The 24,375-nt window shown below is 35.8% G+C and overlaps 1 protein-coding gene across 7 annotated transcripts in view; it reads left to right on the forward strand.

Annotated features, from left to right (window-relative positions):
• The window catches only part of Pclo (piccolo presynaptic cytomatrix protein), a 323,641-nt gene that overhangs the window by 271,579 nt on the left and 27,687 nt on the right, over positions 1-24,375 (forward strand). For all 7 annotated transcript variants that reach the window (XM_076913130.1, XM_076913132.1, XM_076913133.1 and 4 more), the window contains one exon: positions 5,194-5,261. In XM_076913130.1, coding sequence (XP_076769245.1) covers positions 5,194-5,261 — 68 coding nt within the window. The remainder of the gene's footprint in view (positions 1-5,193; positions 5,262-24,375) is intronic.

The raw sequence follows: 24,375 nt of genomic DNA on the forward strand, positions 1-24,375 counted from the left end.
TGACAAATTGGAGCAATCATTCAGGCTTCTTTACTCTAAAGCTCTCTAGAGTTAAAAGGGAAGATTCTGTTGTGTCTTTCCCCCTCCCCATGATTTCTAGAACTTGTTTTAAAGCTAGGAGTATATAACTCATTGATAGTATATTAAATCCTGTGACAGTAGTTTTGCAACTCACATGCAAAATTAAAGCAGATTGTGATAGAATAAATTTGGATGAATCGTACACTCTGTTTCATTTTCAAACTCTAAACTTCTAGACCGTTCGTTTTGCTTTCCATGAACGAATCTGTGGGTTAGAAACCACTGCTAGAATATCCAGATTTGCAGCTAGGCCACAGCGTGTATGGCCTGAGGTATGTTTTCTTAAGGACCATGAGCCATGATGTTGACAGTTTCTAATGTTAAAATGGAGGACTAGGCTGCGCAGGACACAGCTATTTCTGTGGACTCGTGTGTTGCCCCCTTCTGCCTTTGTGCTATAGGGCACAGTGCAGTTATTGTGACAGATAGCATCTAAAAGGACAGTGAACACGGTCTTTTTCATGTTCGCCAGTGGTGTGAAGCCTTCTCCAAAATTAAAAGAATTCTTTGGAATGGGAATTTATTTTTTTTTTTTTTTTGCAAAATATTATGGAAATATTCCCTTTGATCCCCACAGTAATTCTAATAGTTAGATACTAATTTCTTTTTAAGAAAGTAAAGTAATAAGGAAATCAGATTCTTACAATGAATAATGCATTTATTTTTAAAGCTTTCTTTCAGTTACAATTTCCAACTTAAAGGAATTCTTATCCTATTACTAGTTCATGTGAGAGATTTTTCTCATGACTCTATCTTTGAAATTTAGTCTGTGGATTCAATAAAAGTGGTTATATTGAATCAGGTCTATTTATTGGAAATTATTCCTAAAAGGAATCTGATCTTATTAATATTTTACCTCTGATAGTTTTACTGGAATAAATGACAGTAATTTAAGCAGATTCGTTACATGTCTTTCCAGGCTGTGACTATCATAGGACTTTATGAAGAATGTACTACAAACAATCTAACAATTTTCAAGTTGGACTGTAAATTTCAGACTATACAATTTAACTGATGTTAAAAGTTATAACTTCCAGAGAAAAAAAATATCTTACTTCCTCAGTGCTGGAATGTCAGAGGTTAAAGATTCTCATATTCCCAATTTAGCTTTTTTTTCCTTATTTTATGTTTTTCTCATTAAACAAATGACTCTCAAAATTATGTAGGAGACAATCATTTCACCATATGGACACAAAAAGTCACCTTTCAAATCACTCCACGATAAATAAAATAAATAGAATTTGTGCCTTTATTTCGGCGTCTCGTGGTGTCCTACACAATTGTTGTTTGACCTAGATCAAGTGTTCAATGACTATTCAGTAACTGACGTGGACATTTCAGATACAGCATATGCTACCTATATGCTCTGAGTAGAAAACAGATTGCTAGGAATTGAGGAAAATTTCCTGCTTCACACAAGTCCCAGGTACATCTCCTCTGGCCGTGATTTAGGTTCAGTGTGTCAGGGTCTCCAAGAGTCCACACATGGAGGACTCACTGCACATTTTGATGAACGTTTTAAAGTTAAGAAAAGAATATTTTCAGGTATCATCATTTAAAAAATAAAACTGATGACTCAGATTTATTTTTTAATTATTTAAACTAATAAAATTATAATGGTTTTCATAAATTTTGATGCAATATAAAAACAGTCTTTTTTTTCCCCAGTACTCTGCCATATTCTTAATATTAAAGGGATCTTTTTTAAAAAAAAAATTGGATTTTACTTACTAACAAGATACATTTTAATACATTCTCCCAGCCCATATACGGCACCTAAGCCCTAAACTTTCCTTTCTTCTAATAGTAACAGTAGAAACTGTATTAGTTTATAAAACCTAACTAACTTCATCTTAATAAAACAATTAGACAAACTGAAGCTCTGTACATGGCTGAGCAGGAGACATAGCCCAGAAGTACAGAAATTGCCTAAAATGTTCACAACCCTGGGCTCATATCTTTGGTACAACAAAATTTAAAAATAAAAATGAAGTTCTATATGTTTTTTAAAAGGGACTATGAATTCATATGGAGAAAATCGACATACAGATATAGATTATGCACAGATATGCATGCATGAACACATACATATAAGCATGCATACAAATGTTAAGAATTATATAATCTGCATGCATGCATGTGGTTTACCTTAATCACTAAATAGAGTTCTGTGCTGAAATATTTGGCCTAAAATTTTTATAGTAGAATAATAAAATGGCTTTGAAAATAAAATAATTTCTAATTTTACATTTTTTCTGCTTTTGTTTTATTTTGGAATTTTTTGTGTTGGTGGTAGTGGTGGTTTTGTTTTGGTTTTGGTTTTGGTTTTTAGTTTGTTTTGTTTTGTTTTGATTTTCTAGGCAGACTTTCTCTGTGTAGCCTTGGCTATCCTGAAACTTATTTTTAGATGAAGCTGGTCTGGACCTCATAGAGATATGTCTGCCTCTGCCTCACAAGTTCTACCTGCCCAAACATGTTTCTTACTTTTTTTTCCTTCCTTCCTTCCTTCTTTCCTTCCTTCCTTCCTTCCTTCCTTCCTTCCTTCCTTCCTTCCTCCCTCCCTCCCTCCCTCCCTCCCTCCCTCCCTCCCTCCCTCCCTCCCTCTCTCTCTCTCTCTCTCTCTCTCTCTCTCTCTCTTTCTTTCTTTCTTTTTAACATACAGAAACATTTTAGCTTCTTGTCTGGAATAGACAGGATTAGTGACAAAAACAATCCTTTTTAAGCAGTTTCTAAAAAAGAAATAATTAGATTCTTATAGTTAGAATCACAGCCCATCAGAAATATCTTGTGGAAATAAGAATTGTCAACAAACACTCTGTGTCAGAATTACTATCTGGAAAATTAAGTATTGAGGCATTCTTTAATTTATGCTTACTTTTAGAATGCTTAAGTTCTATTTCATCATGTTATGATGGAATCTAAGTATGTTTAAAGGCAATTTCAAAATCCACAGTTATATCACGAAGCCTTTCCTCTGGTTGAGGCAACAAGAAGCAGCATGCAGCCTTTTGGCTGGTAACCAGGCAGCATTCTAATACTACTGTTTTTAAGTACTGTCAAGTCTTGGTTTGATCAAACCTTTGAGGTAGAAACTAAAAGTTGGAGGTAAATTTTTTTGCTAAATTCAGAATTACTGTGAGTATTGTCTAATTGTTAATACTATATGCTTATTGAATATTTCTTTGCTCAGGCACAGAGCTCAATTTTCATAGACCTATCCCACTGCTCATTTGTGAAAGAAGGATGAGTCCTCTCATGTAAAGATTCCTCATGGAGAAAGATAGTAGACCATAAGCAAAGAGCAACCAGTGTGGTGTAAAAGTGGTTCAAACACACATGAAAACTCAGAAAGAACCTAAAATATATATGGATTAGAATGGAAAGTCTATGTTATTAAAATTTATTAAAGTATAGGGTATTTTATTTTCCAAATGACACAAAAGTGTACCTATTGATACAATTCATTTAAAATTTGATTAAATATATGTATTATATAATGTTTAAACCAAAGTAAGCATAGAGATTTTCTCAAACATTTCTCAACTCCTTGCTGTGAAGACATACAGAATCCCTTTCAGAACTTGCTGGATTGCCTTCTTAATATTAGTTACAGTTAGATTGCTGTATAATATCATATTAGAACTTACTGATCTGTAACTAAAAACCCATTAACCAGCCTTCCCTGTATCCTTCCCACCCCTTATTCCACCAGCCTCTGATAATAACGTTCTCATATATGTGACATGGATAACATTAGGTTCTAAATAGGAGTGAAATCTTACAATATTTATTTTTCAGTGCTTGGCTTATTTCACTCAACTCACTGAATTCTACTTCCTGTTGTTGCAAATGACAGGATTCCATTCTGTTACCTGTGATCAACATTTACATCTATGATTAGATAGAGTCCCTGCTGTGCATCCAGTATATTTTATTCATGCATTCATAGAGTCTTTTACTGACACATCAGTGGGTTTGCCACTGATATGTATGAATCATAGTAACCAGAGTAACAATAAATGCTGAAGTATGGATATCTACAACATACTGATTGTATTCCCACTGTATGTCTACTCCCCTGTAAGATTGTAAGGTCACATGGTAGTTTGACATTTGCTCTTTATCATCAAGTGTGAAAGTCTATTCCAGCATTAACTTATGGATTTTTGTGGTTGTCATATTTTTATACTATATGTGACAGCAAAAGCCATGTCATAGCCAGAAGATAACATTTTAGAGTACTTCTGCCCATCTTCTGGCTCTTACACTCTTTTCACCCTATTTAAGGTAGGTGAAACATATGTACCATTCAGGGCTAGGTAGTCCTATTCTCTGTACTTTGAGGTGTTATGAGTCTCTGCATTGACCATGACACACTGATAGAATATTTGATGAATGTCTATACTGTCCATAGCCCCAAAATGGCTATATTGATTTAAATATCCAAAAGAGTGTATATGCCTTCTCTCTGCTCTGCACTCTTTACATTTCTACTAGAGCAAAGTAAGATCTCACTGCTGTTTTAATTTTACCTGTTGATTAGTGATGTTTTCATTTAAGAAATATATATTTAAGTTACAAAATTATTTCCATGTGCTATTTAATTCAGTATTTACCTTCTTACTAAAGAATATGTAACACTTCATTGTTATAAACATACAATTCCTACTTATGTTAAAAATAAGAATAAATGTTTATGCTTGATTGGATCTAGTAAAAATATATATATATATATATATATATATATATATATATATATATATATATCATGTAGTTTCCTGTTAAGGAGAGCATTTTTAAAAGTTGTCTGTGTGTTGAAAGATATTTTTTAAATGGGAGAAATCTAACAAATTTATGAGTTCAACATCTTTATAAATGAGTTTATAAATAGTGTTGATTTCTGTGATATTATGTTTAGAATGACTGAGAATATTAATGAAGTTCCCATTCTAAAATTAATGTGATATAGCATAATTAACTACATGCATATTTGCCATACAAATGATCCACTGTTGACTCTGAATACAAAATGTCATTTTATTACCTCAAACTAAACCCATTTGTATTTGAGGAATCCTAACTAAAGATGCCATTTATTTCCCTTTGAAACAGAGGAAAGATGGGACAGAATGGACAAGACCCTGTGAAACAGCCAGGAATGGGAGTGACAGACACAGAGGGTAAGTAACATTGACATTGTTAAATTGTGCCATAATCTGCATGCTATGTTACAAACTCATCTAGGGAAAAATGACAAAACAGCAAGTGATAAATCATTATCTAATGAGTAAGGATAACTTCATGTTTAAGAACTACTTGTCCAATTTCCTCAATTATATTTAAATATTCGGTTCCTTGGGGTACAGGAGCTTTAAATAGGATTGTGAGTTGATAAGAAAGAGATGCAAAAGAAAAGATGAACAGGGTATGGGAGAGGCAGAATTCAGCCCATGCAGTTGCAGTCAGACAAATTCTTTCAAAGATCCCAAAAACATACATCGCTTAAAAATGTCTAACAAATGGTGCAGGAAAATACTATTCACATGGAAAACAATGGAGCTAAACCCTCATCTTGAAAAAAAACCAAAAACTGACTCAAGGTGTGTCAAAGGCCTTGTTGCTCTATAGTTATCAGAGGGGACATGAAGAGCAGAGCTAAGATACAGTTCTAGGTAAGACCATCCTAACTGCAATTTTCTCTTCCTCCGCTTCTCCCAGTTCTCCTGCACACATACGCCATCTCCACTCTCTCCCAGATCCCTTCAGAAAGTGCAGGTTTTCCAGCGATATAAACTGAACCCAGCACAACAAACCCTCTTATCAAAGATGGATAAGTTAACCCAGTAAAAAAAAAAAGGGGGGGGGTGAAGTCAGGCAAAAGAGACAGTCATGCCTACTCCCTCAAGCAAGTGTAAGTTTTAAAGTTTTGTCTTTAAATTATTCCAAGCAGGTTTGAAGTCCAGAGAAGGTATTTTTAGATATACATCATGGATTTTGACCATATAAACCATTCTATCTCCCATCCCCTGACCTACCCATCACTTTCCCCCTTTGACACTACTTACCTTCCTTACTTCAGCTGTTTTAATGCTGTGTGTGTCTACCTGTCTGTCTGTCTACCTTGTTCACAAATGAAAGTGTAATGTTTGTGTTTAGGTGTCTTGTTTGTTTTATTTGATGTGACAGTCTCCAGTTGAATATATTTTTCAACAAGGGACATGGTTTAATTCTTCTTTTGTGGCTGAATACAATGCTATTGTTTATGTACACACCATTTATTTTTGTATTAATCTTCTGTTAGAGGACCAGGTTAATTCTTTAACTTAGTTATTTTGATTAGTGTTTCTAGAAACATGGACCCTGTGGTATGTTGACCTAGACCTTTTTGAGTAAGGTATAGTATAGTATAGTATAGGTAAGATGTGGCATAACTGGATTATGTGATAGTTCTACTTTTAATTTTTCACAGCCTCCACACTGGTTTCACAGTGTCTTGACTAATTTACATCACCAAACAGTAATGTATAAGCATTTCCTATTGTCCTGTATCCTACCCAGTATTCCCTTTCATTTTGTTTTTTTGATGGTACTCATTCTGATTGTGAGTCCTAAGAAACTCAATATTTTTCCTGCATTTCTCTGATGGCTAAAAATGCTAATATTTATATATGTTTATAGGTAATTTTAATTTATCATCTGATGACTATCTGCTCCTTTTATTATAGCATTTATTTATTTATTTATTTATTTATTTATTAGGTTATTTGATAATTAAGTTCTAAAATCTATAAATTGTCCCTCCCAGCCATTTTTACTCCTCTAAATATTTTATACCACTCAAAGTACATTTAAAATGTAATACTTGATTTAATTATTTAAATTACCTCTAAACTAAAGAGCATATATTGGTATTATATTAAAAGATAGCAAATCACAGCATATGTGAGGCTATAAGTAAGCCAATCCTATGATTTGACACCAAATATCATTCTATTATAAAAAAAAAAAAAAAGAGTGATTGAGACATGGTGTCAGGAGATCATGAAAAGATATGAGTGTATTTTGACATGTTATGGGATTTGTGAAGGGATTTCTCTGTCTTCAAAAACCCTCATTCTGTAAATCCTGGGAGTAAATGATAATTTCCAGCTGCTATTAGAAGATGTCATATTTTCGTGATTTCTCAACAAGATTTCTTTGACTCATTTAAAATCTGTATATATTCTACCTGCTGCCATGTTCCCAAAAGTCCCATCCAATTCCTGATTCTGTACCATGCACACACAGAGACACACACAGACACACACAGACACACACAGAGCAAAGAGAGAGGGGGAGAGAGACAGAGAGAGACAGAGAGGCAGAGAGAGAGACAGAGAAAGGGAAAGGGAGAGAGAGAGACTTGGCACAAGCCTATCAACTCTCTCATATATATTACTCACAGATCCATTATCCTGATGGCCTAGAACACAACAGCATTGGAAAACACACTCAGACGTTTATGTCCCACCAGGAAAACAGAAAAAGCTACATACCTAGACTATGAATACAGGAGTGCAACAGTCTAGTTGGTGGTGTGAACCTGGGAGAGTGAGACCTAAAAATTAGGTAGACTGAAGTCTCATGCAGTAGCCAACTTTATTCAGAGAATTAGACAATGTATACTCTGAGGGTTAAGAGGAGTCACCTGAATAAGGTGTTCAATCACAAGGACAAACCACATGTGGCAACAATATGTTTCTCCATAGAGGCCTACGAATAACCACAGCTAAAGTAACTCACTCCTATCTGCTATACCTGAAAGGGGCATAAAAACACATTCCAAGAACAATTATGTGTTTTGACAAAACTAGGTTCACAAGACTCTTGTTTTCTTGGCATTATCTCACAAGCACTCAGAATTCCCCCACATGGTGTTCTGAGATACAGCTATATAAATTAATATATAAATATTATCTATCTGTGTATAAAAATCAATGGCTTTTAATCTCCTCATGTTTTTAGAATTCAAGTATAAAAAGAAGCACAGTGCATGTATAATTTTAGCCACTTAATCTCACCTTGCTCTTAACATTAATGCTTATAAATAAGCTGAATCTCTGTGTTAGCAGCTGCCAGTGAGATCTTGTTCATTCCACACTGCTTGCTTCCTTCCTTCCCCTCGGTCCCACACAAAACATGCTTGTTTTCTAAGAAGGAACCAATCAGACACTGCTTCCTTTTTATTTAAATCTGTGAGTCAATCTGTCTAGGCTTCAGTGAACTTACCCTGACCACCAGTGAGTCTCAGATTAGCTATAGAACAGAAAGGCAGGGTTGAGGATGAGAAGATGGAAGATGTAACACACAATGTGAGTGATTTATAGTTATGTCCCCTTTAGGTCTAGCAGAACTTTAGACAAGTTGTTTTGGTCTTAGTTAAGACTGACCTTCAAAATAATCAAATTTCTAATTTTTATAGTTCTGTGAAAATAGGCCGCAAGAGACCCATAAAAAAAAAAAGTTAGAAAATATATGAAGAAATTCAGAATACTAAATATAAAAACAATCAAATTAAGAAGGTTATATAGAGTAAAGAGAAAATTATTAAGTGTATTTCTTCTCAGTAGATGGGAACAGGCATTAGTGTGTACACACAGGCATATAAAGGCACCCTTGCTGTGCCTGAGGTGAACATAGGTGCTTTACGTAATGCAGATAACTGTCTTTGTGTCCTTCTTTTGTCAGGAAGCATAAACAGCCAGTTGAATGTAAAAAGAAAAACAAACAACAGAATCAACATAATTTGGACAAAGTCCATGTTTTAGACAAAGTCCATGGTTTCCTGATGGTGTTTTTACTCCCTTCGATTCTTCATTAAGTATCAGAAAAATTGCCATTACATATATCATTACACACACACACACGGTTTTTTAATGGCAGATTATTGCAGTCTAGAATATTTACCATTTCTATATAAAATGCAATTGTTTACAAACCAAAAGATTTCTCTCTAGATGCTGAGGCACTTTGATGCTAGGGACGACAGTTCTTGTTATATATAAAAGTACACCATGCATGAGGGGACAGGAGTATAGGACGAGATACAAGGCAATTATCTTACTGCAAATTTAAGTACAAATAATGTAAACCTTTTCTCCTGGCATTTTAACATCTGTTTTATATAGATATATATTTATGTACACTCTTAACAGTGGTTAGTGTATGGGTCTATTCTAGGTGAAAAAATAATTAACAAAATATAAAAAGTATAGGACAGAAATTACTCCCTTCAATAAGCAGATTAAAATCTAGGAACAAGTGTTTGAGTTCTCTAGCTTTTTTTCAAGATAAACAAAAAGACATTTTTAAAAATCAGGTTTTCCAATTGTTTTGCCTCTTAAATAGGAAAGACAGATGTGTTATGTAAAATACATCTGTTAACTAGATTAGAATATACAAAACTTTGATGTAAAATATTAATTTAATGTCCTCAGGTCATTACTTTTTCTTCTATTAAAAATAGGTTTATTTTCATAACATATATTCTGATTATGGTTTTTCCTCCCCCAGCTCTTCTCGCTTTTCCTACCTCCCCTTCCATGCACAGCCACACTCTTTCCTTGTCTCATTAGAATGAAACACATATCTAAGGAATTAAATAAGACAAAACAAAAAAAGTTATAATAATGACCAAGCCAGTTCAGTCAGTCAATGTGTTCTCCAAGAAGGGAGCAAAAATTAAAAAGAAAAAGAAAATTACACAACATTGTAGCATGAAACCAACCTGTTCTTAAGCTGAAGTGGGTTTATTTTTTCCCAGTCTGCTTTTATACCACTTTAAATACATGCAAATAATAAAGTCAGTTCTATGTTAAGAAACAAACAAGGCAACAAACACAAATAGTCAGGGAACAAACAAGGCAATAAACAAAGTCCTGTGATCACTGTTTCTAGGGGCTTATCAGGATGACCAAAGTATCTGAACCTACATCCCTGTCCTAGAACAAAGTCAGATCCTTGCCTGAAGCCTACTTCTTTGTTCTAGCCCAAAGTCAGATTCCTGCCTGAACTTACTTCCATGTTCTGGCCCAATGTCAAATTCCTGCTAAGTTTGTAAAAGCAGCTCTAAAAGCTCTCTGTATCTCCCCCTTTTTTATTTCATAAACAAGACTGTCTTAGGTCGTTCTGACACAAATGCCTTCCTTACCTATCATGGAATATGCATTATCAAAAACAATGCACTGCTTTCTTAGGCTAGTAAGGCTCTGTGCAAAAACTTACTAATCTCTGACAGCCAGCCTGTTAAATTAATAACTCTGTCTGGGGGGGGGGGGTCCATTTTTAGTTTTAAGCCAATTTTGGCTTAACATATTGATACTTTGGCTGCCAACATATTGATGTTTTTAAAAGCAAGTTTTATTGCAATGAGCAGAAATAAAAGTATCCTGGGACAAGAAGGGCTAGCATGATCAAGCTATATATGCCATTCTTGAAGATAGAAATACTGACCTAAGGGCACAAATAATTTTATCAGCAGTATTTGCAGCATCAAAGGTCAGCAGAGCAGCATTCTTTAAATTCATAATCTCACTATGCAAAGTTAAAACATCCATCGAAGTGTTATAATTATGCCAAATAACCTGCAAGTGTCTTTGAATTTTTCCTCAATTATAGTGACTGTCATAGTAAATTTTGGAAGTAACACAAATCCATCAGTATTTAGCATGACACTCAAGATGGCTTCTTACTCTTAAACTCTGAACCTCCTCTCCAATAATCTGAATAATATCATAAAGAGCATCAGTCCATTGTTCCAAACACCTATCTAAATCCTCTTGAGTACTCAGATCATTAGTAACAGTTTTTGCTAAATGATTAACAAAAGTGGCTGTTTTAACTTCTTGTGTCAAAGCAATTGCAAAAGCAGTTGGTGCTAGCTATTAAGTAAAGCTCCTATACCAGTGATAATCAAGCCCACTACACTCTTGCTTCTGCTTAAAGCCTAACTCACATCTTCCAATATTTGCAAGCTTTTTTCAGAATGCCAAGGCTTTATAATACTCACAGGCAATATGGTTGATAGACCACCATAACAGAAATGCTAGGTTTCAACACACTAACACAATTAGAAAGTATACAATCAATACAACTTACATTACTGTAGAAGAAACAAAAGTTATTTTAACATGGTCAATTAATAAAATATTAGGAGCCTTAACACATGCACTAACACTTGGTCGAAGTCCAAATCCTGTCCCAATTTTTTTCTATTGCCAATATAACTTCATACAGAGCTGATGTTAACTTCCAGATATACCATTGGAAATGGTCTGGTTCTGATTGCCAAAGGCCTACCAACATCTTCTTTGACCAATGTCTTATTGGTTCCATTCCCAATCAATAATTCATGTATTATCAGGAACACTAAACCACATTGAGGGTTGATTATAATAACATTCTTTCTATCTAGTAACTTCGTTAAATGCCAGTTCCACACTCTCTGTGGGTTCAGATCCACGAGATCACATCTCATAAGGATCAAGGGCAAATCCCTTATAATGTTTAGGCATGCCCGTCTCTATGCTTTGAGTTATGGTTTGTGAAATGTATTTTCTTCCAAATTTGAAGAAAAACTAAGAAAAAAAAAAAAAAAACAACTATCATTTTACTATCCTTCACAAGGCAAACAGGAATCCCATCACAAAATGCATTGAAAGTTGTGGTGTTGCTATAAATTGGCTACCCTGTCCAGGGAGATCCAAGAAGTTGAGTATTATTACTGGTCATGAGAATCTCCAGTCTGGACCATACTGCTGAATGTATCAGTGGTGGTCAGGACCATCGGCCCAATAGACTTCACAGGCTGCTGCAGGAACTATCATCATCATCAGTAAGGGAATCAGCAGGAGGGTGGAATTGTTTGGTCCATTTGTTGCACCAGTCTGTGTAGCAGCTATTGCCTCCCCCTTCTTCCTGTGAAAAATGCAAATGTGACCTCGTCCCCAAATGAATATAGGGTCAGGTTTATGCCATTGGCCTATCATAGAATTTTTCCATTTCACTGAAGCATACGTAGTAGTAGAAGTGTGAGGATGCTAAAAGCACTCAGCAGTTGAATGCCCATGAACATCCAATTTTTTAAAATTTAAAATGAAAAATACCATGATTTAAATAGTTTTGTAGTGCACGAAAATATAACTCCCCTCCCCCTTTTTATGAATATATTTTAAAGTCCCATTGGGCATGTTCCACAATACCTTGTCCTTGAGGATTATAAGGAATTCCAGTAACATGGGTAATATTAAATTGTCAACAAAAGTTTCAAATGCTCGACTGCAATAGCCAATTCCATTATCTGTTTTATTCTGATTTGGAAGACCCATCATAGAAAAACAACATAGGCAACGACTAGTTACATTTTTAGGTGCTTCTCCAGTTAAAGCAGTTGCAACTAGAAAGCCTGAAAAGATGTCAGTGGTCACATGCACATATTTTAATTTTCCAAAATCAGAAATATGAGTAACATCCATTTCCCATAATTCATTAGGTATAAGTCCTCAAAGATTAACACCATTATGTAGACATTGAGGACATTCAGGACAAGTCTTTACAATTTGATTTGCACATTCTCTAAAAATACCAAATTGTTGTCTCAAGCTATTACTATTTTTATGATGCAAAGAATAAGATCATTTGGCCAATTGTTCCTGTATAAGGCCTATAATCTGCCTAGTACACAAATCTGCTGAGGCATTGCCCTCACTAAGGGGTCCAGGCAATCCATTATGAGCTCTTTAATGTCCTATAAAGTAAGGAACAGTACGTTCTCCTAAATTGAGTTATATTTGCATAAATAATTAAAAACTTTGAGAATTGACAGTATCTAAAAAAGGAACAGTTTCAAGCAATTGTATACCATGAGTTATATAGTGGCTATCAGTATACAAATTAAAAGCTTGATTTTTCAGCGTTTCAAACAACAGCAGCTACAGCATGTAGTTCAATTATTTGTGTTGAAACAGGGGAAACTTCGAGAAAATGAACATGTGATTCAGTTACATATGTGCCTTTCCATTAAATGAGCCATCTGTAAATACAGTAAGCACATTTTCTGTGGGTTGCATGTGAAAGTTTACAGTAAATACAAAAGCATGCATAGATGCAAATTGTAATAACTTGTCTTTTGGATAATGATTATAAATTTGCCTGAAAATTTTGCACATGAAATAGCCTGAATATCAGTATCCTGGAATAACCCATTTAGTTGCTCTTTGGAATAAGGAATAAACATTTCATCAGTTTTCTTCCCAAAATATTTTTGTGACTCTATCCTACAATTCTGGATTAGCACAGAAACAGCTTCATAGTAGAGTGTTAAAACTTTACTTCGAGATAAAGAAAGATGAATCCACATTAATGGTCTCTTTTGCCAAAGGACTGCTGTGAGTGCAAACAGCCAACAATTGATCACAGTCTATATAATGTATCTGTTGTTAAATAGCTTCCCCTGCCTCCTGCAAAGCTATTTATCCATCATCAGTTAATTGTCATGGGGGGAATCCAGTTTGCATCCCTTTTGAGAATATCAGAGGTTTAAGTTCACCTGTGGTAAGCTTAAGGTGAGGTCTTAGCCAATTAACATCTCCTAACAGCTTTTAAAAATTATTTAATGTAAGTAAATTATCTTTTTTTATTTGAATTGTCTGTGTCACAATTTGTTTAGGACATAACTGATGTCCCAAATATTGAAAAAATATTGTCTTTGAATCTTTCTGGAACAACAACTAGTCCAAGATTTTAAAGCTTGTTGTATAAAAGTAAAGACGTGTACTAAAACTCCTTAACCAGGATCAGCTAATAAAGTACTCATCAATATAATGAATGAAATACACAGAAGGATTCAAAGTCCTAACTTCTTGTATTGAAGCACCAAAGAATTTTTGACATAAAGTAGGGCTATTAACCATTCCTTGAGGGAAAACCTTCCAAAGATATTACTTCATGGGTTCTTTAAAATTATAAACAGGCACACTAAATGCAAACCTTTTATAATCATCAAGATACAGAGGAGTAGTATAAAAACAATTTTTTAAATCTATGATAATTTTATATGTAATTTTTGGAATGGCAGCTGGAATAGGTAAGTCAGGTTGTAATGCCCCCATAAGTTCCATAGTTTAATTAGCCTTTCATAAATCTTACAGTAATTTCCACTTACTAGATTTTTTCTTAACTACAAATATAGGTGAGTTCCAGGGGGACAATGTGACCAGCTTGCAATTGCTCCTGCACTAGGTATTGAGTGGCCAGAATTTTTTCTAAAGTAAGAGGCCACTGATCTTCGCATACAGGAACATCACTTTTCCAAGTAATCTTATCTGCTTGGAGGGCAGGCTTCTTAACGGTCTCCATTAAAAATACCCTAGATCTGTATTTCCTTTTTTAGGGCTAACCATAATGGGCTCCAATTCTCCCTGATTTTGGTTTCCTAATCCTTAGTTAGACAATAATCACCAACATCTGTTGCATAACTGTTATTTGGACTGCCTAAAAAAGACTTCTGTGTCCTTCATTTCATCTCTTTCTCACAAATCAACAGGCAAATTAGAAACAATGTATGATGCAAAATATCTTTGGTGACCTTCCTTGTTCTCCTAATGTAAGAGATCACTGCTTTCTCAGGACTCTGACTTTACCCAATCCCTTGTAATTGAGTAATGGTTGTTGTTTTAGGCCAAGACCTAGGCCAATAAACAAACTTTATTACCAATATACCTGTGCCTGTATCCTGCAAGGCTGTAAATTTCTTTCTATTTATTCTTAAAACTAGTTCCGGTCTTTCAGCTTTTATTGCTTGGACCCAATAAGCATCTGAAGAACTAGATCCTTTTGCTCCATGAACATTAGCTTCAACCTTATTTTTTTGTCATAACCAACGGTATAAAGAGTAATTGAGCAATTCTCTGTCTTGGTTGAATGACAGAAATATGGTAGGTGAAGAAGTCATAATTTTAATTTCCCCAGTATTATCTGCACTCCTGGGGCAATCATCAATCCTACCATAGTAGCACTGCCTCTTTCCAGTAACAATCCTACAGTTCCTAACAGTAATAGACCATATGTTCCAGTAGCAAGAGCCTGCATCCCCATTTCAGGAGTTAATACTGTGTAGGCAGAGGAATTGAGATCTAGTCCTGCACTATCTGGAGTGGCTCGGAAGAGATCCTAAAAGGATTGTTTTGCTGAGGAATGAACTGCATTGCCCTATAGCATTATTTTGAAGCCTGGGGATGGACCTCTCTCTGTTTCCCTAAGGGAGAGGATTTTCTAAGTCATCTCTCTTAGACCTGCATTCACTAGCCCGATGTGTCCTTCTCTTGCATCTAGGACAGAGTGTTGCAGGTTTTTTTCTCATTATTTTTTTTAGTTTTATTTGGACAATTCCTCACTAGATGCCCTGTCTGTTCACACCCAAAACAACTTCCAGGAGGCCCATTAATCCTCCTCTTTTCTTTTCCAGTCTGTTGAAACAAAACTTGTGTAGTTTTTCCTGGTAGTATGGTGGCCATGGCCACACTCTGCACATAAGCGGGACCAAGGTTGGAACATATTCTAATATCGTCTGTAATAGTTCCAGTCCTTCTGTAAGGTCTCATGGCAGTCTGACAGGCCATTTGCATTCTCACACACCAGTTGTTTTACTAAAAGCATTCCAGCATTAGCATCTCCAAACAGTCTCCCTGATGCTTTAATCAGCATATCAACAAACTCCTGAAAAGACTCATCTGGTCCCTGTGTAATTTTTGAAATATCTTGAGACAAAGCCCCTTTATTAGGAAGGTGTTCCAGGCCCTACAAGCAATAGCAGCAATTTGGGCATAAGTATCAGGATTAAATTGTAACTGATTCTGTATATCCTGATATCGACTTTTCCTTGTTAACATCTCAGAAGTAACTAGATTGTTACCTCTAGCATTTAGCTCCTCTGTCTGCTGACATCTTTCAAAAAATTCTGTTTTCCATAGCAGATAATCTCCTTCCTGCAAACATGCATGAGCTGTTTCCAATCTGCAGTCAGAAGCACCTCAGTGAATGAGCCATCTAACATGGCCATGGTGAATTGAGCAGTGGGTCCACACTGAGCACAAGCAGTTTTTAATTCCTTTAGCTGTTTAAACGGAATGGGAGTGTGGTATCTAACAGAGATTCCTTGTTGATTCTGCACTTTAAACACAGGGTATTGCAAGGCATATCCTTGTATATCTTCCCCTTCTTCTACAGCTTGTTTTAGTCCTGCCTGAAGAGGTGATAACAGAGTAATACTAGGGTGTAGATTTAAAGTAAGAGGTTTCCCCTCATTTTTGTTACTTTTTAAAGTCACTGGAGGAGACAAAATTTTGATTTTTGGCACTACTATTGTTATATCCTCCTAAGAATCTGAACTTTCACTACTCTTTTTTTCCTCTGAGTACTTGCTCAAATCGTTCAATAAGCAGAGCTAATTCTTTTTGTTTCATCTTCTTGTCTCTGAGATATCCTTGTCTGTTTCTTTGCAAAAATTACATTAAGAAAAAAAGAGGCCAATACTCATTATGATAGTTAGCAACCTCTTTCTCCAATTCAATTTTTATCTCTGGGATCAAGAGGCTCACCACTCTTTCCTGCCTTCTCTGAAACCTCAGAAATAGAAAGTCCAGATGGAACAGCTTTGTCTTTCTTCTTGCTTCATTATCTGCATCTTCCAATATCTTAACTAATTTTATACTTTCATGTTTAGGATCTAAAGTATCTCTAACTAAAGTCCAAAAGCTAAAAGCATCTCTGGGAATTTTTTCATGACCATGAGTTGTATAATATTTTTTTATCCCTTCTCCTACTTTTTCCCATGTCTATAAACTTACTGTAACTTCCTCAGGGAATCAAGGACAAATTTCTTCTATAACAATCAGAATCTGGGTAAGTTGCTTTTGATTTATATTCACTCCTCTAGCTGTTAGCATATTTTTAAGCATATGTACAAAATGCATCCTACCATTCCCTTGCCCTATTCTTATGGGGTTTACTCACTGCTGGCCCAAATTTTCTTATGCACATGCTTCCTATTCCTACAGCGTCCTTCACTATATCCCCCTTTCTGGAGCTGAACATTGAGGCACCACCTGTCCAAGTCAGTTCGGTCAGTCAATGGGTTCTCCAGGAAGGGAGCAAGGATTAAAAAGAAAAAGACAATTAGACAACACTGTAGCATAGCACCAGCCTGTTTTTAGGCTGAAGTGGGTTTGTTTTACCCCAGTCTGCTTTTATACCATTTTAAGTACATACAAATAATAAGGTCAGTTCTAGGTTAAGGAACAAACAAGGCAATAAGCACAAATAGTTTTAAAAAAGCAAACAAGGCAATAAACACAAATGCTCGAGGTACAAGGCAATAAACCAAGTCCCATGATCACAGTTTTAGGGGCTTATCAGGATGATCAAGATATCTGAGCCTATTTCCCTTCCCTAGTCCAAAGTCAGATTCCTACCTGAGCTTACTTTTGTGTCCTGGCCAAATGTCAAATTCTGGCCACATTTCTAGAAGAGGCCCCAAAATCTCTCCACATAATAAGACAAAGCAAACAAGCAGAAACAAAAGAATCAAAGAAAGAGAACAAAAAACATGTATAGATACATACACAACACACACACATTTGCACACTCAGAAATCCCATAAAAACACAAAACTGGAAGCCATGATATATATGCAAAGACCTGTATGGTCAGAAAAACAAAACATATAAAACATTAAGAGAAAAAGAGCCTACAAAAATTGCATTTAGTCTGTTTTATTTTGTCAATGTACTGCTGAGCAGGAGGCCTACCTTCAAGAATGGTTTCTTTCTCCAAATTAGATTATTTTAAAAGTAACTCTGAAGGAGAAAAAAAATGACATTCATTTGAAGACTCTTAATCAGAGCATAACAATAGTTGTTTGAAAGATAACCAATAATTTATTCCAAATTGTGTGGTTTTTTTTCCTTATTGTACCAATACCCATACTATCTCTCTTATATTTTCAACAGTGGTTATTGTTAAACATGAGCAAATATATTATGAATAAGACACTGATAAATAATTGATAGGAGAGTACAGTGATCAAGTACCCGGGGTGCCACTCTGAATGACTGCTTGGTCTGTGTAGTACAATTCTAGCTCATGCCATCGAGGAAGGATTCAGGTGTGCACAGTTGTGCTGTGTAGATTGCTCATGACTATGCCATACCTGTGTTTAAGTGTTTTAAGAATTGCTCTGAGGAAGTGTTTTCTATGACACAAAGAAGAACTATTATGAAAATGCATACCAAAATACATACTTTGGAGATGGTATCCTTGAGAAGTATTGTAGCAGCTGCAAATGTAAAGATGGAGGCATAACTATCATTGTAAATTTTAGAAGTAACACAACTCCATTGATATTTCACATGACACTCAAGATGGCTCCTTACTCTTAAACTCTAAAGCTCCTTCCAATAATTTGAATAGGATAAAGAGCATCAATATGATGTTCCAAATGCCTATCTAAATCCTCTTGTATACTCAACACGTTAGTAATATATTTTTTTGCAAAATGATTAACAAAAGTAGCTGTCTTAACTTCTTGTGTCAAAGAGATTGCAGCAGTGGTGCTAGCAATTAATGCAATTAAAGCTGCTATACCAGCAATAATCAAGCCCACTACCCTCTTGCTTCTGCTTAAAGCCTGACTCACTTCTTCTAGTATTTGCAAGATTTTTTTCAGAAAACCAAGTTTCTGTAATACTCAGAAAAGTAACACAAAAGCTGGTTGATAGACCACCATAACAGACATGCCAGGTTTCAACACACTAACACAATTAACAAGTGTACAATCAATGCAACTAGCAATAAATACTGTAGTAGAAACAAAAGTAATTTTAACTTGACAATTTAAAAAGCCTTAACACATGTACTAACACTTATTTGAAATCCAGAGCATGTCCCAACTTTATCTCTTGCTAATGTAACATCATAGAGAACTGCAGCTAACTTACAAACATGTCTCTGAAATGTCCAGATCCAGTCTTCCAAATGTAGGCTGTTATTTCCAATATTGGATTGATTTCTAGACCAGTCCATGATTGAGTCTGATCACCTTTAAGAAAAATACAACTGGTCACCTTTAAGAAAAATACAAAAGTCATTATAACTTCTCTTTTTGATTCTCTGTCCCACAATGTCTAAAAACTTGAGGCAAGGCAGCTTGCCCTATCTGAGATATATGAAGGCAAAGGTGAGACAAGAACATATGACCAATACAGCTTCCCAGTCACCATTGTCAGGACACTCAGCAAGCTTACAGGTCAACATCATTTTTGTCTCAGCATCAGCATGTTTCACCAATCACTCTGGCAGCCACCATGCTCCTTCAGCATCCTGCAGGAAAAAACACAAACATGCCCTCTTTCCCATATTAGATACCTGGTCAGGATCATGCCATATGCCAGTATGTGGATCCTTCCTTTTCACCTAGGCTTAAGTATGCCTAGTTGTAGGGTGTCATAGTTATTCAATAGAAAGTTTCTTAGCATCCAAACTTTTTAAAAATTTAAAATAAGAAGAGCATAACTTAAATAAATTTGTGTTGTGTAGAGATATAACTCTTCCTTTTTTATTTTATGAAGATACTGTTTTAAAGTCCAATGGGCCCCATTTACAGTACCTTGCCCTTGAAGATTATAAGGAATCCCTGTAATACAGGTAATACTAAATTGTTGACAAAAAGTTTCAAATGCTCAACTGCAATTGCCAGGTTTTTTTTATTGAATATCTACTTATTTACCTTTCAGACATTATTCTTTCCTTCAAAACCTCTTATACTCCCTCCTCCTACTTCTATGAAGGTATGCTCCTACCCATCTACCCATTCCCGCATCCCTACCCTCAAATTCCCTGACACTAGGGCACCAGCCTTCCAGAGACCAAGGCTATCCTCAACTACCTATACAGCTGGAGCTATGGGTCCCTCCATGTATCTTTCCAGGTTGGCAGTTTAGACCCTGAAAGCTCTGGTTGGTTGCTATTGTCAATCTCTGCATGGGACTGCCAGCCCCTTCAGCTTCTTCAGACTTCTTTCTAACTTCTCCATTGGGGACTCTGTGATCAGTTCAATGGTTAGCTATGAGAATCTGCCTCTGTTTATGCCAGGCTCTGGTACAGCCTCTCAGGAGACAGATATATCAGACTCCTGTCAGCATGTACTTTCTGACATTCACAACAGTGTCTGCCTTTGGTGACTGCACATAACATGGATTCCCAGGTGAGGCAGTCTCCAAACAGTCCCTCCTCCAGTCTCTGCTCCATACTTTGTCTTCATACTTGCTCCCATGAGTTTTTTGTTACTCCAAGAAAGACCAAAGCACCCACACTTTGGTCATCCTTCTTCCTGAGCTTCATGTGGTCTGTGAGATGTATCTTAGGTATTGTGAGCTTTTTGGCTAATATCCACTTATCAGTGAATACATAACAACTTTTTTTATGATTTGGTTACCTCACTCAGGATGATATTTTCCATTTCCATCCATTTGCTTAAGAATTTTATGAATTCATTGTTTTTAATAGCTGAGTAGTACTCCATTGTGTCAATGTACCACATTTTCTGTATCTGTTCCTCTGTTGAAGGACATCTGGGTTCTTTCCAGCTTCTGGCTATTATAAATAAGGCTGCTTAGGAAAAAGTTTAAAGACACTTGCCAGGTATTTGGCATAATTCTAACACCTCTCTGGATGTCTTAACTTTGCATAGTGAGAATATTAACTTAAAGAATGCTGTTCTGCTGAGCTTTGATGCTGCAGATAATGCTGATAAAACTATCAATGGCTTGAGATCAGTATTTCCATTTTGGTCAAGCTCCAAGAATGACATATATAGCTTGATCATGCTAGCCCTTTTTGTCCTGGGAATACTTTTATCCTTGCTTATCCTGTGAAAGCTTGTCTTTAACAACATCAACATGATGGCAGCCAAAGTACATAACTTGAAACAAAAACTGACCCCCAGACAGAGTTATTAATTTAACAGGCTGGCAAGCCAAGGATGGGTAAGATTCTGAACAGAGTCTTACCAACCTAAGATAGAAGTGCATTGCTTTTGATAATGTATATTTCATGATGGGTAAGGAATGCATTCTTGTTAGGATGACCTAAGACAGGCTCAGTCTTGTTTATGCAATAAAAATGGGAGAGATGTGGAGAGCTTTGGGGGCTGCCTGGCAGGAATCTGACATTGGCCAATGACAAGGAAATGAGCTGCAGGCAGGAATCTAAATCCTAGGCTAGAACAAAAAAGTAATTTCAGGCAGGAATCTAAATCTTAGGCTAGAACAAAGAAGTAATTACAGGCAGGAATATAAATTTTAGGCTAGAACAAAGAAGTAGGCTTCAGGCATGAAAATGACTTTGGGCTAGAACAGGGAAGTAGGCTCAGATATTTTGGTCATTCTCATAAGCTTTTAGCAATAGTCATCATGAAAGCAATCATGGGGCTTGAAACACTAGGTCCTGCCCTCAGCCAGAGGAGAGCAAGTAATTCTCACATAAGAGTACTCAGCTTGTTTGCTCCACTTTCTACAGTTCAAGATCTCTTGCTGAGGGAATTGTTCCACTCACAGTTAGGACAGGCCATTATCTTGTTTGTTTATTATCTTGCTTGTTCTTTGACTATTTGCATTTATTGTTTTGCTTGTTCCTTGACTATTTGCATCTATTGTATTGCTAGTTCCTCAACCTGCAACTGACCTTAATACTTGCATGTAATTAAAATGGTATAAAAGCAAAAAGAGGAGGAGGGATGGGATAGGGGATTTATAGAGGGGGATGGGGAAAGGAAATAACATCTGAAATGTAAATGAATAAAATATCCAATAAAAAGAAAAAGAAAAAAATAGGGGTATATTTTTTGAAATAGAGGCATTATCCAATAAAAAAAAGAAAAAAAATAGGGGTACATTTTTTGAAATAGAGGCGTGCTGTGTCTGCCTTGAAAAAATGTATGAAGCCTATATATGTGTTCATGGCAAGAACAAATTTTAAGTTGAAGAACTATCTGAGGAAAAAGAGGTAGAGAGTGTGCTTGTTAGTCAAGATGTCAATTTGACAGAATCTAGACTCACCTGGGAAGACCTTCCCCTGGACATATTTGTGGGGATTGTAGTGATTATGTTTATCACTGGGTCACACTTAGGGCCTGTCCTAACTGTGAGTGGAACCATTTCCTGGGCAAGAGACCTTAAACTATAGAAAGTGGAGCAAGCAAGCTGAGCAGTCTTATGTGAGCATTACTTGCTCTCCTCTGGCTGAGGACAGAACCTAGTGCTTCAAGCTCTTGCTACCTTGTTTGCCCTCCATGATACGTTGAACTGTGAACTAACATAGTCTTTTAAATTTTTAAAAAAATATTTTATGTGGTTTGCCTATATGCATACCTTGTGCATACAGTTATGGTGGTTGAAGAATACATGAGAGATCCAAGCAAGAAAAAGACATATATAGGAATATAGTGGAACTAGAATTGAAGATGCAGGTATGAATTTGAACAAAGAGTTCAGAATGGTAATGTAGTAATAATTATAACTAACAGACACCAGACAGAATAAGGACGTTATTAATTTTAAGTCCTATCTACCAGATATTAGAAACATCTCAGTGATACAATATAGGTCATGAATTCTTGCAGTTCACATAAAATGAAACTGTAGGTCAGAAGAGTCTACTGGCTTTAACAGCTATGTGAAGATGCAAACCCCAATGTACCTGATTCTGTGGCCTGGGTATATGATCAGCCTATACCACTGTATCATTGGATGTAAGCATGTATTTAAAGTTATTGAGGATCACTAATAACAATGGAAAGTACAAAGCATGTAACTGCAGTCCATGAGTGGCTGGAGACATAGTATGCAAGCAAAAGTTTGAGATCAATGCCTTAAAATAGATATTTGAAGCTGTGGTATTGCTTCATAAATTTCAATGAAAAATATGGTTAAATTCATGTATAACTTACAGATTTCTTATTTTTAAGTCTTTGTGTATTTCTTATCTATATAAAAAATTAAATAGATAATTATTTGTATCATATTCTAGTTCGTTTGGGATATAAAAGACAATATTTCATAACTGAAATAAATTTATCAATCTTTTCTGTGTGAAAGGCAATAATCACTCAAGTTTCCTGTAAGTACTGTTTGAATAAACATTCATTTTCTCACCGTTCTGAAATAACACATCAACCAGAGTGAAAAGTTTGAAGTAGTTGTATCATGTATCATTTTAGTGTTTACTATCTTTATTGTCAATGCCATTTTTATATTATTTAAATTTTATTACACGCACATGCAAATTACCTTCAAACACACACTGATCCCCTGATCCCCATGTACAACTATGAGGCACCAAAAGAAAATAAGGATAAGGAACATAAGTGATGAGATAAGTGGGATCTTAAGACTGTAGCATGCATTGGGTATCAAGAACTCCACCAACAAAATCTGGAGCCAAATAAGGAGACTGTCTCTAGTTATTAAAAAGTTTTAAAACTGAAATTCATTTTGTGGTCTAAGAGACCCTTTTTCACTCAGTAAAAAAATACCACAATACTAGGGCCAAAAACGTATCCATCCATAGGACTCCAAAGACTTAGTTAAAGTGGAGTGAGTCTCCAGAGAAGCAAATTGGTGCACATGTGCACATAGCAGCCAAGTTATAACCGAGTGCTCACTCACCTGTGGCTCTGCTTTGCTCAGTTCATGGGAACCATAGCTAGAGTACCTGCCTGAGTGAAGTCCAAAACCAGAGTGAACAATATTCTGTGTGTACAACTGTGCCTTAGCTGAATTTAGGCACTCTCTAGTGAACAACCACAAAAAAAGTCACATTATGTGTACACATAAGTAGATATATATAGAATGCCGCACACGATAAAGGAAAGCAAAAGCTATGGGAATTAGAATATCTTCTTTAATCTCTTCAAAATTTTATATCATTCACACATCTGAGAGAACTAGGCTACGAATGGGTACTAAGTGGGGTGTTAGGATAAGAGGGAGAGAAGGGTTAAGGTTAGAGGTTAGGGTTAAGGAGTTAAGGTTAGGATTAGAGTTGGGGAATTAGGGATAGAGTTAGGGTTAGGGCTTAGGTTTGGGTTAGGGTTAGGGGGTTAGGGGGTTAGCAGGTTAGGGGGTTAGGGTTAAAGTTAAGGTTAAGGTTGAAAAAATAATGTGCCTGACCAAGCAACAAATAAAATTACTATTGGTGAAAATA

Source organism: Arvicanthis niloticus, chromosome 15 (assembly GCF_011762505.2).
Source record: "Arvicanthis niloticus isolate mArvNil1 chromosome 15, mArvNil1.pat.X, whole genome shotgun sequence".
NCBI lineage: Eukaryota > Metazoa > Chordata > Mammalia > Rodentia > Muridae > Arvicanthis > Arvicanthis niloticus.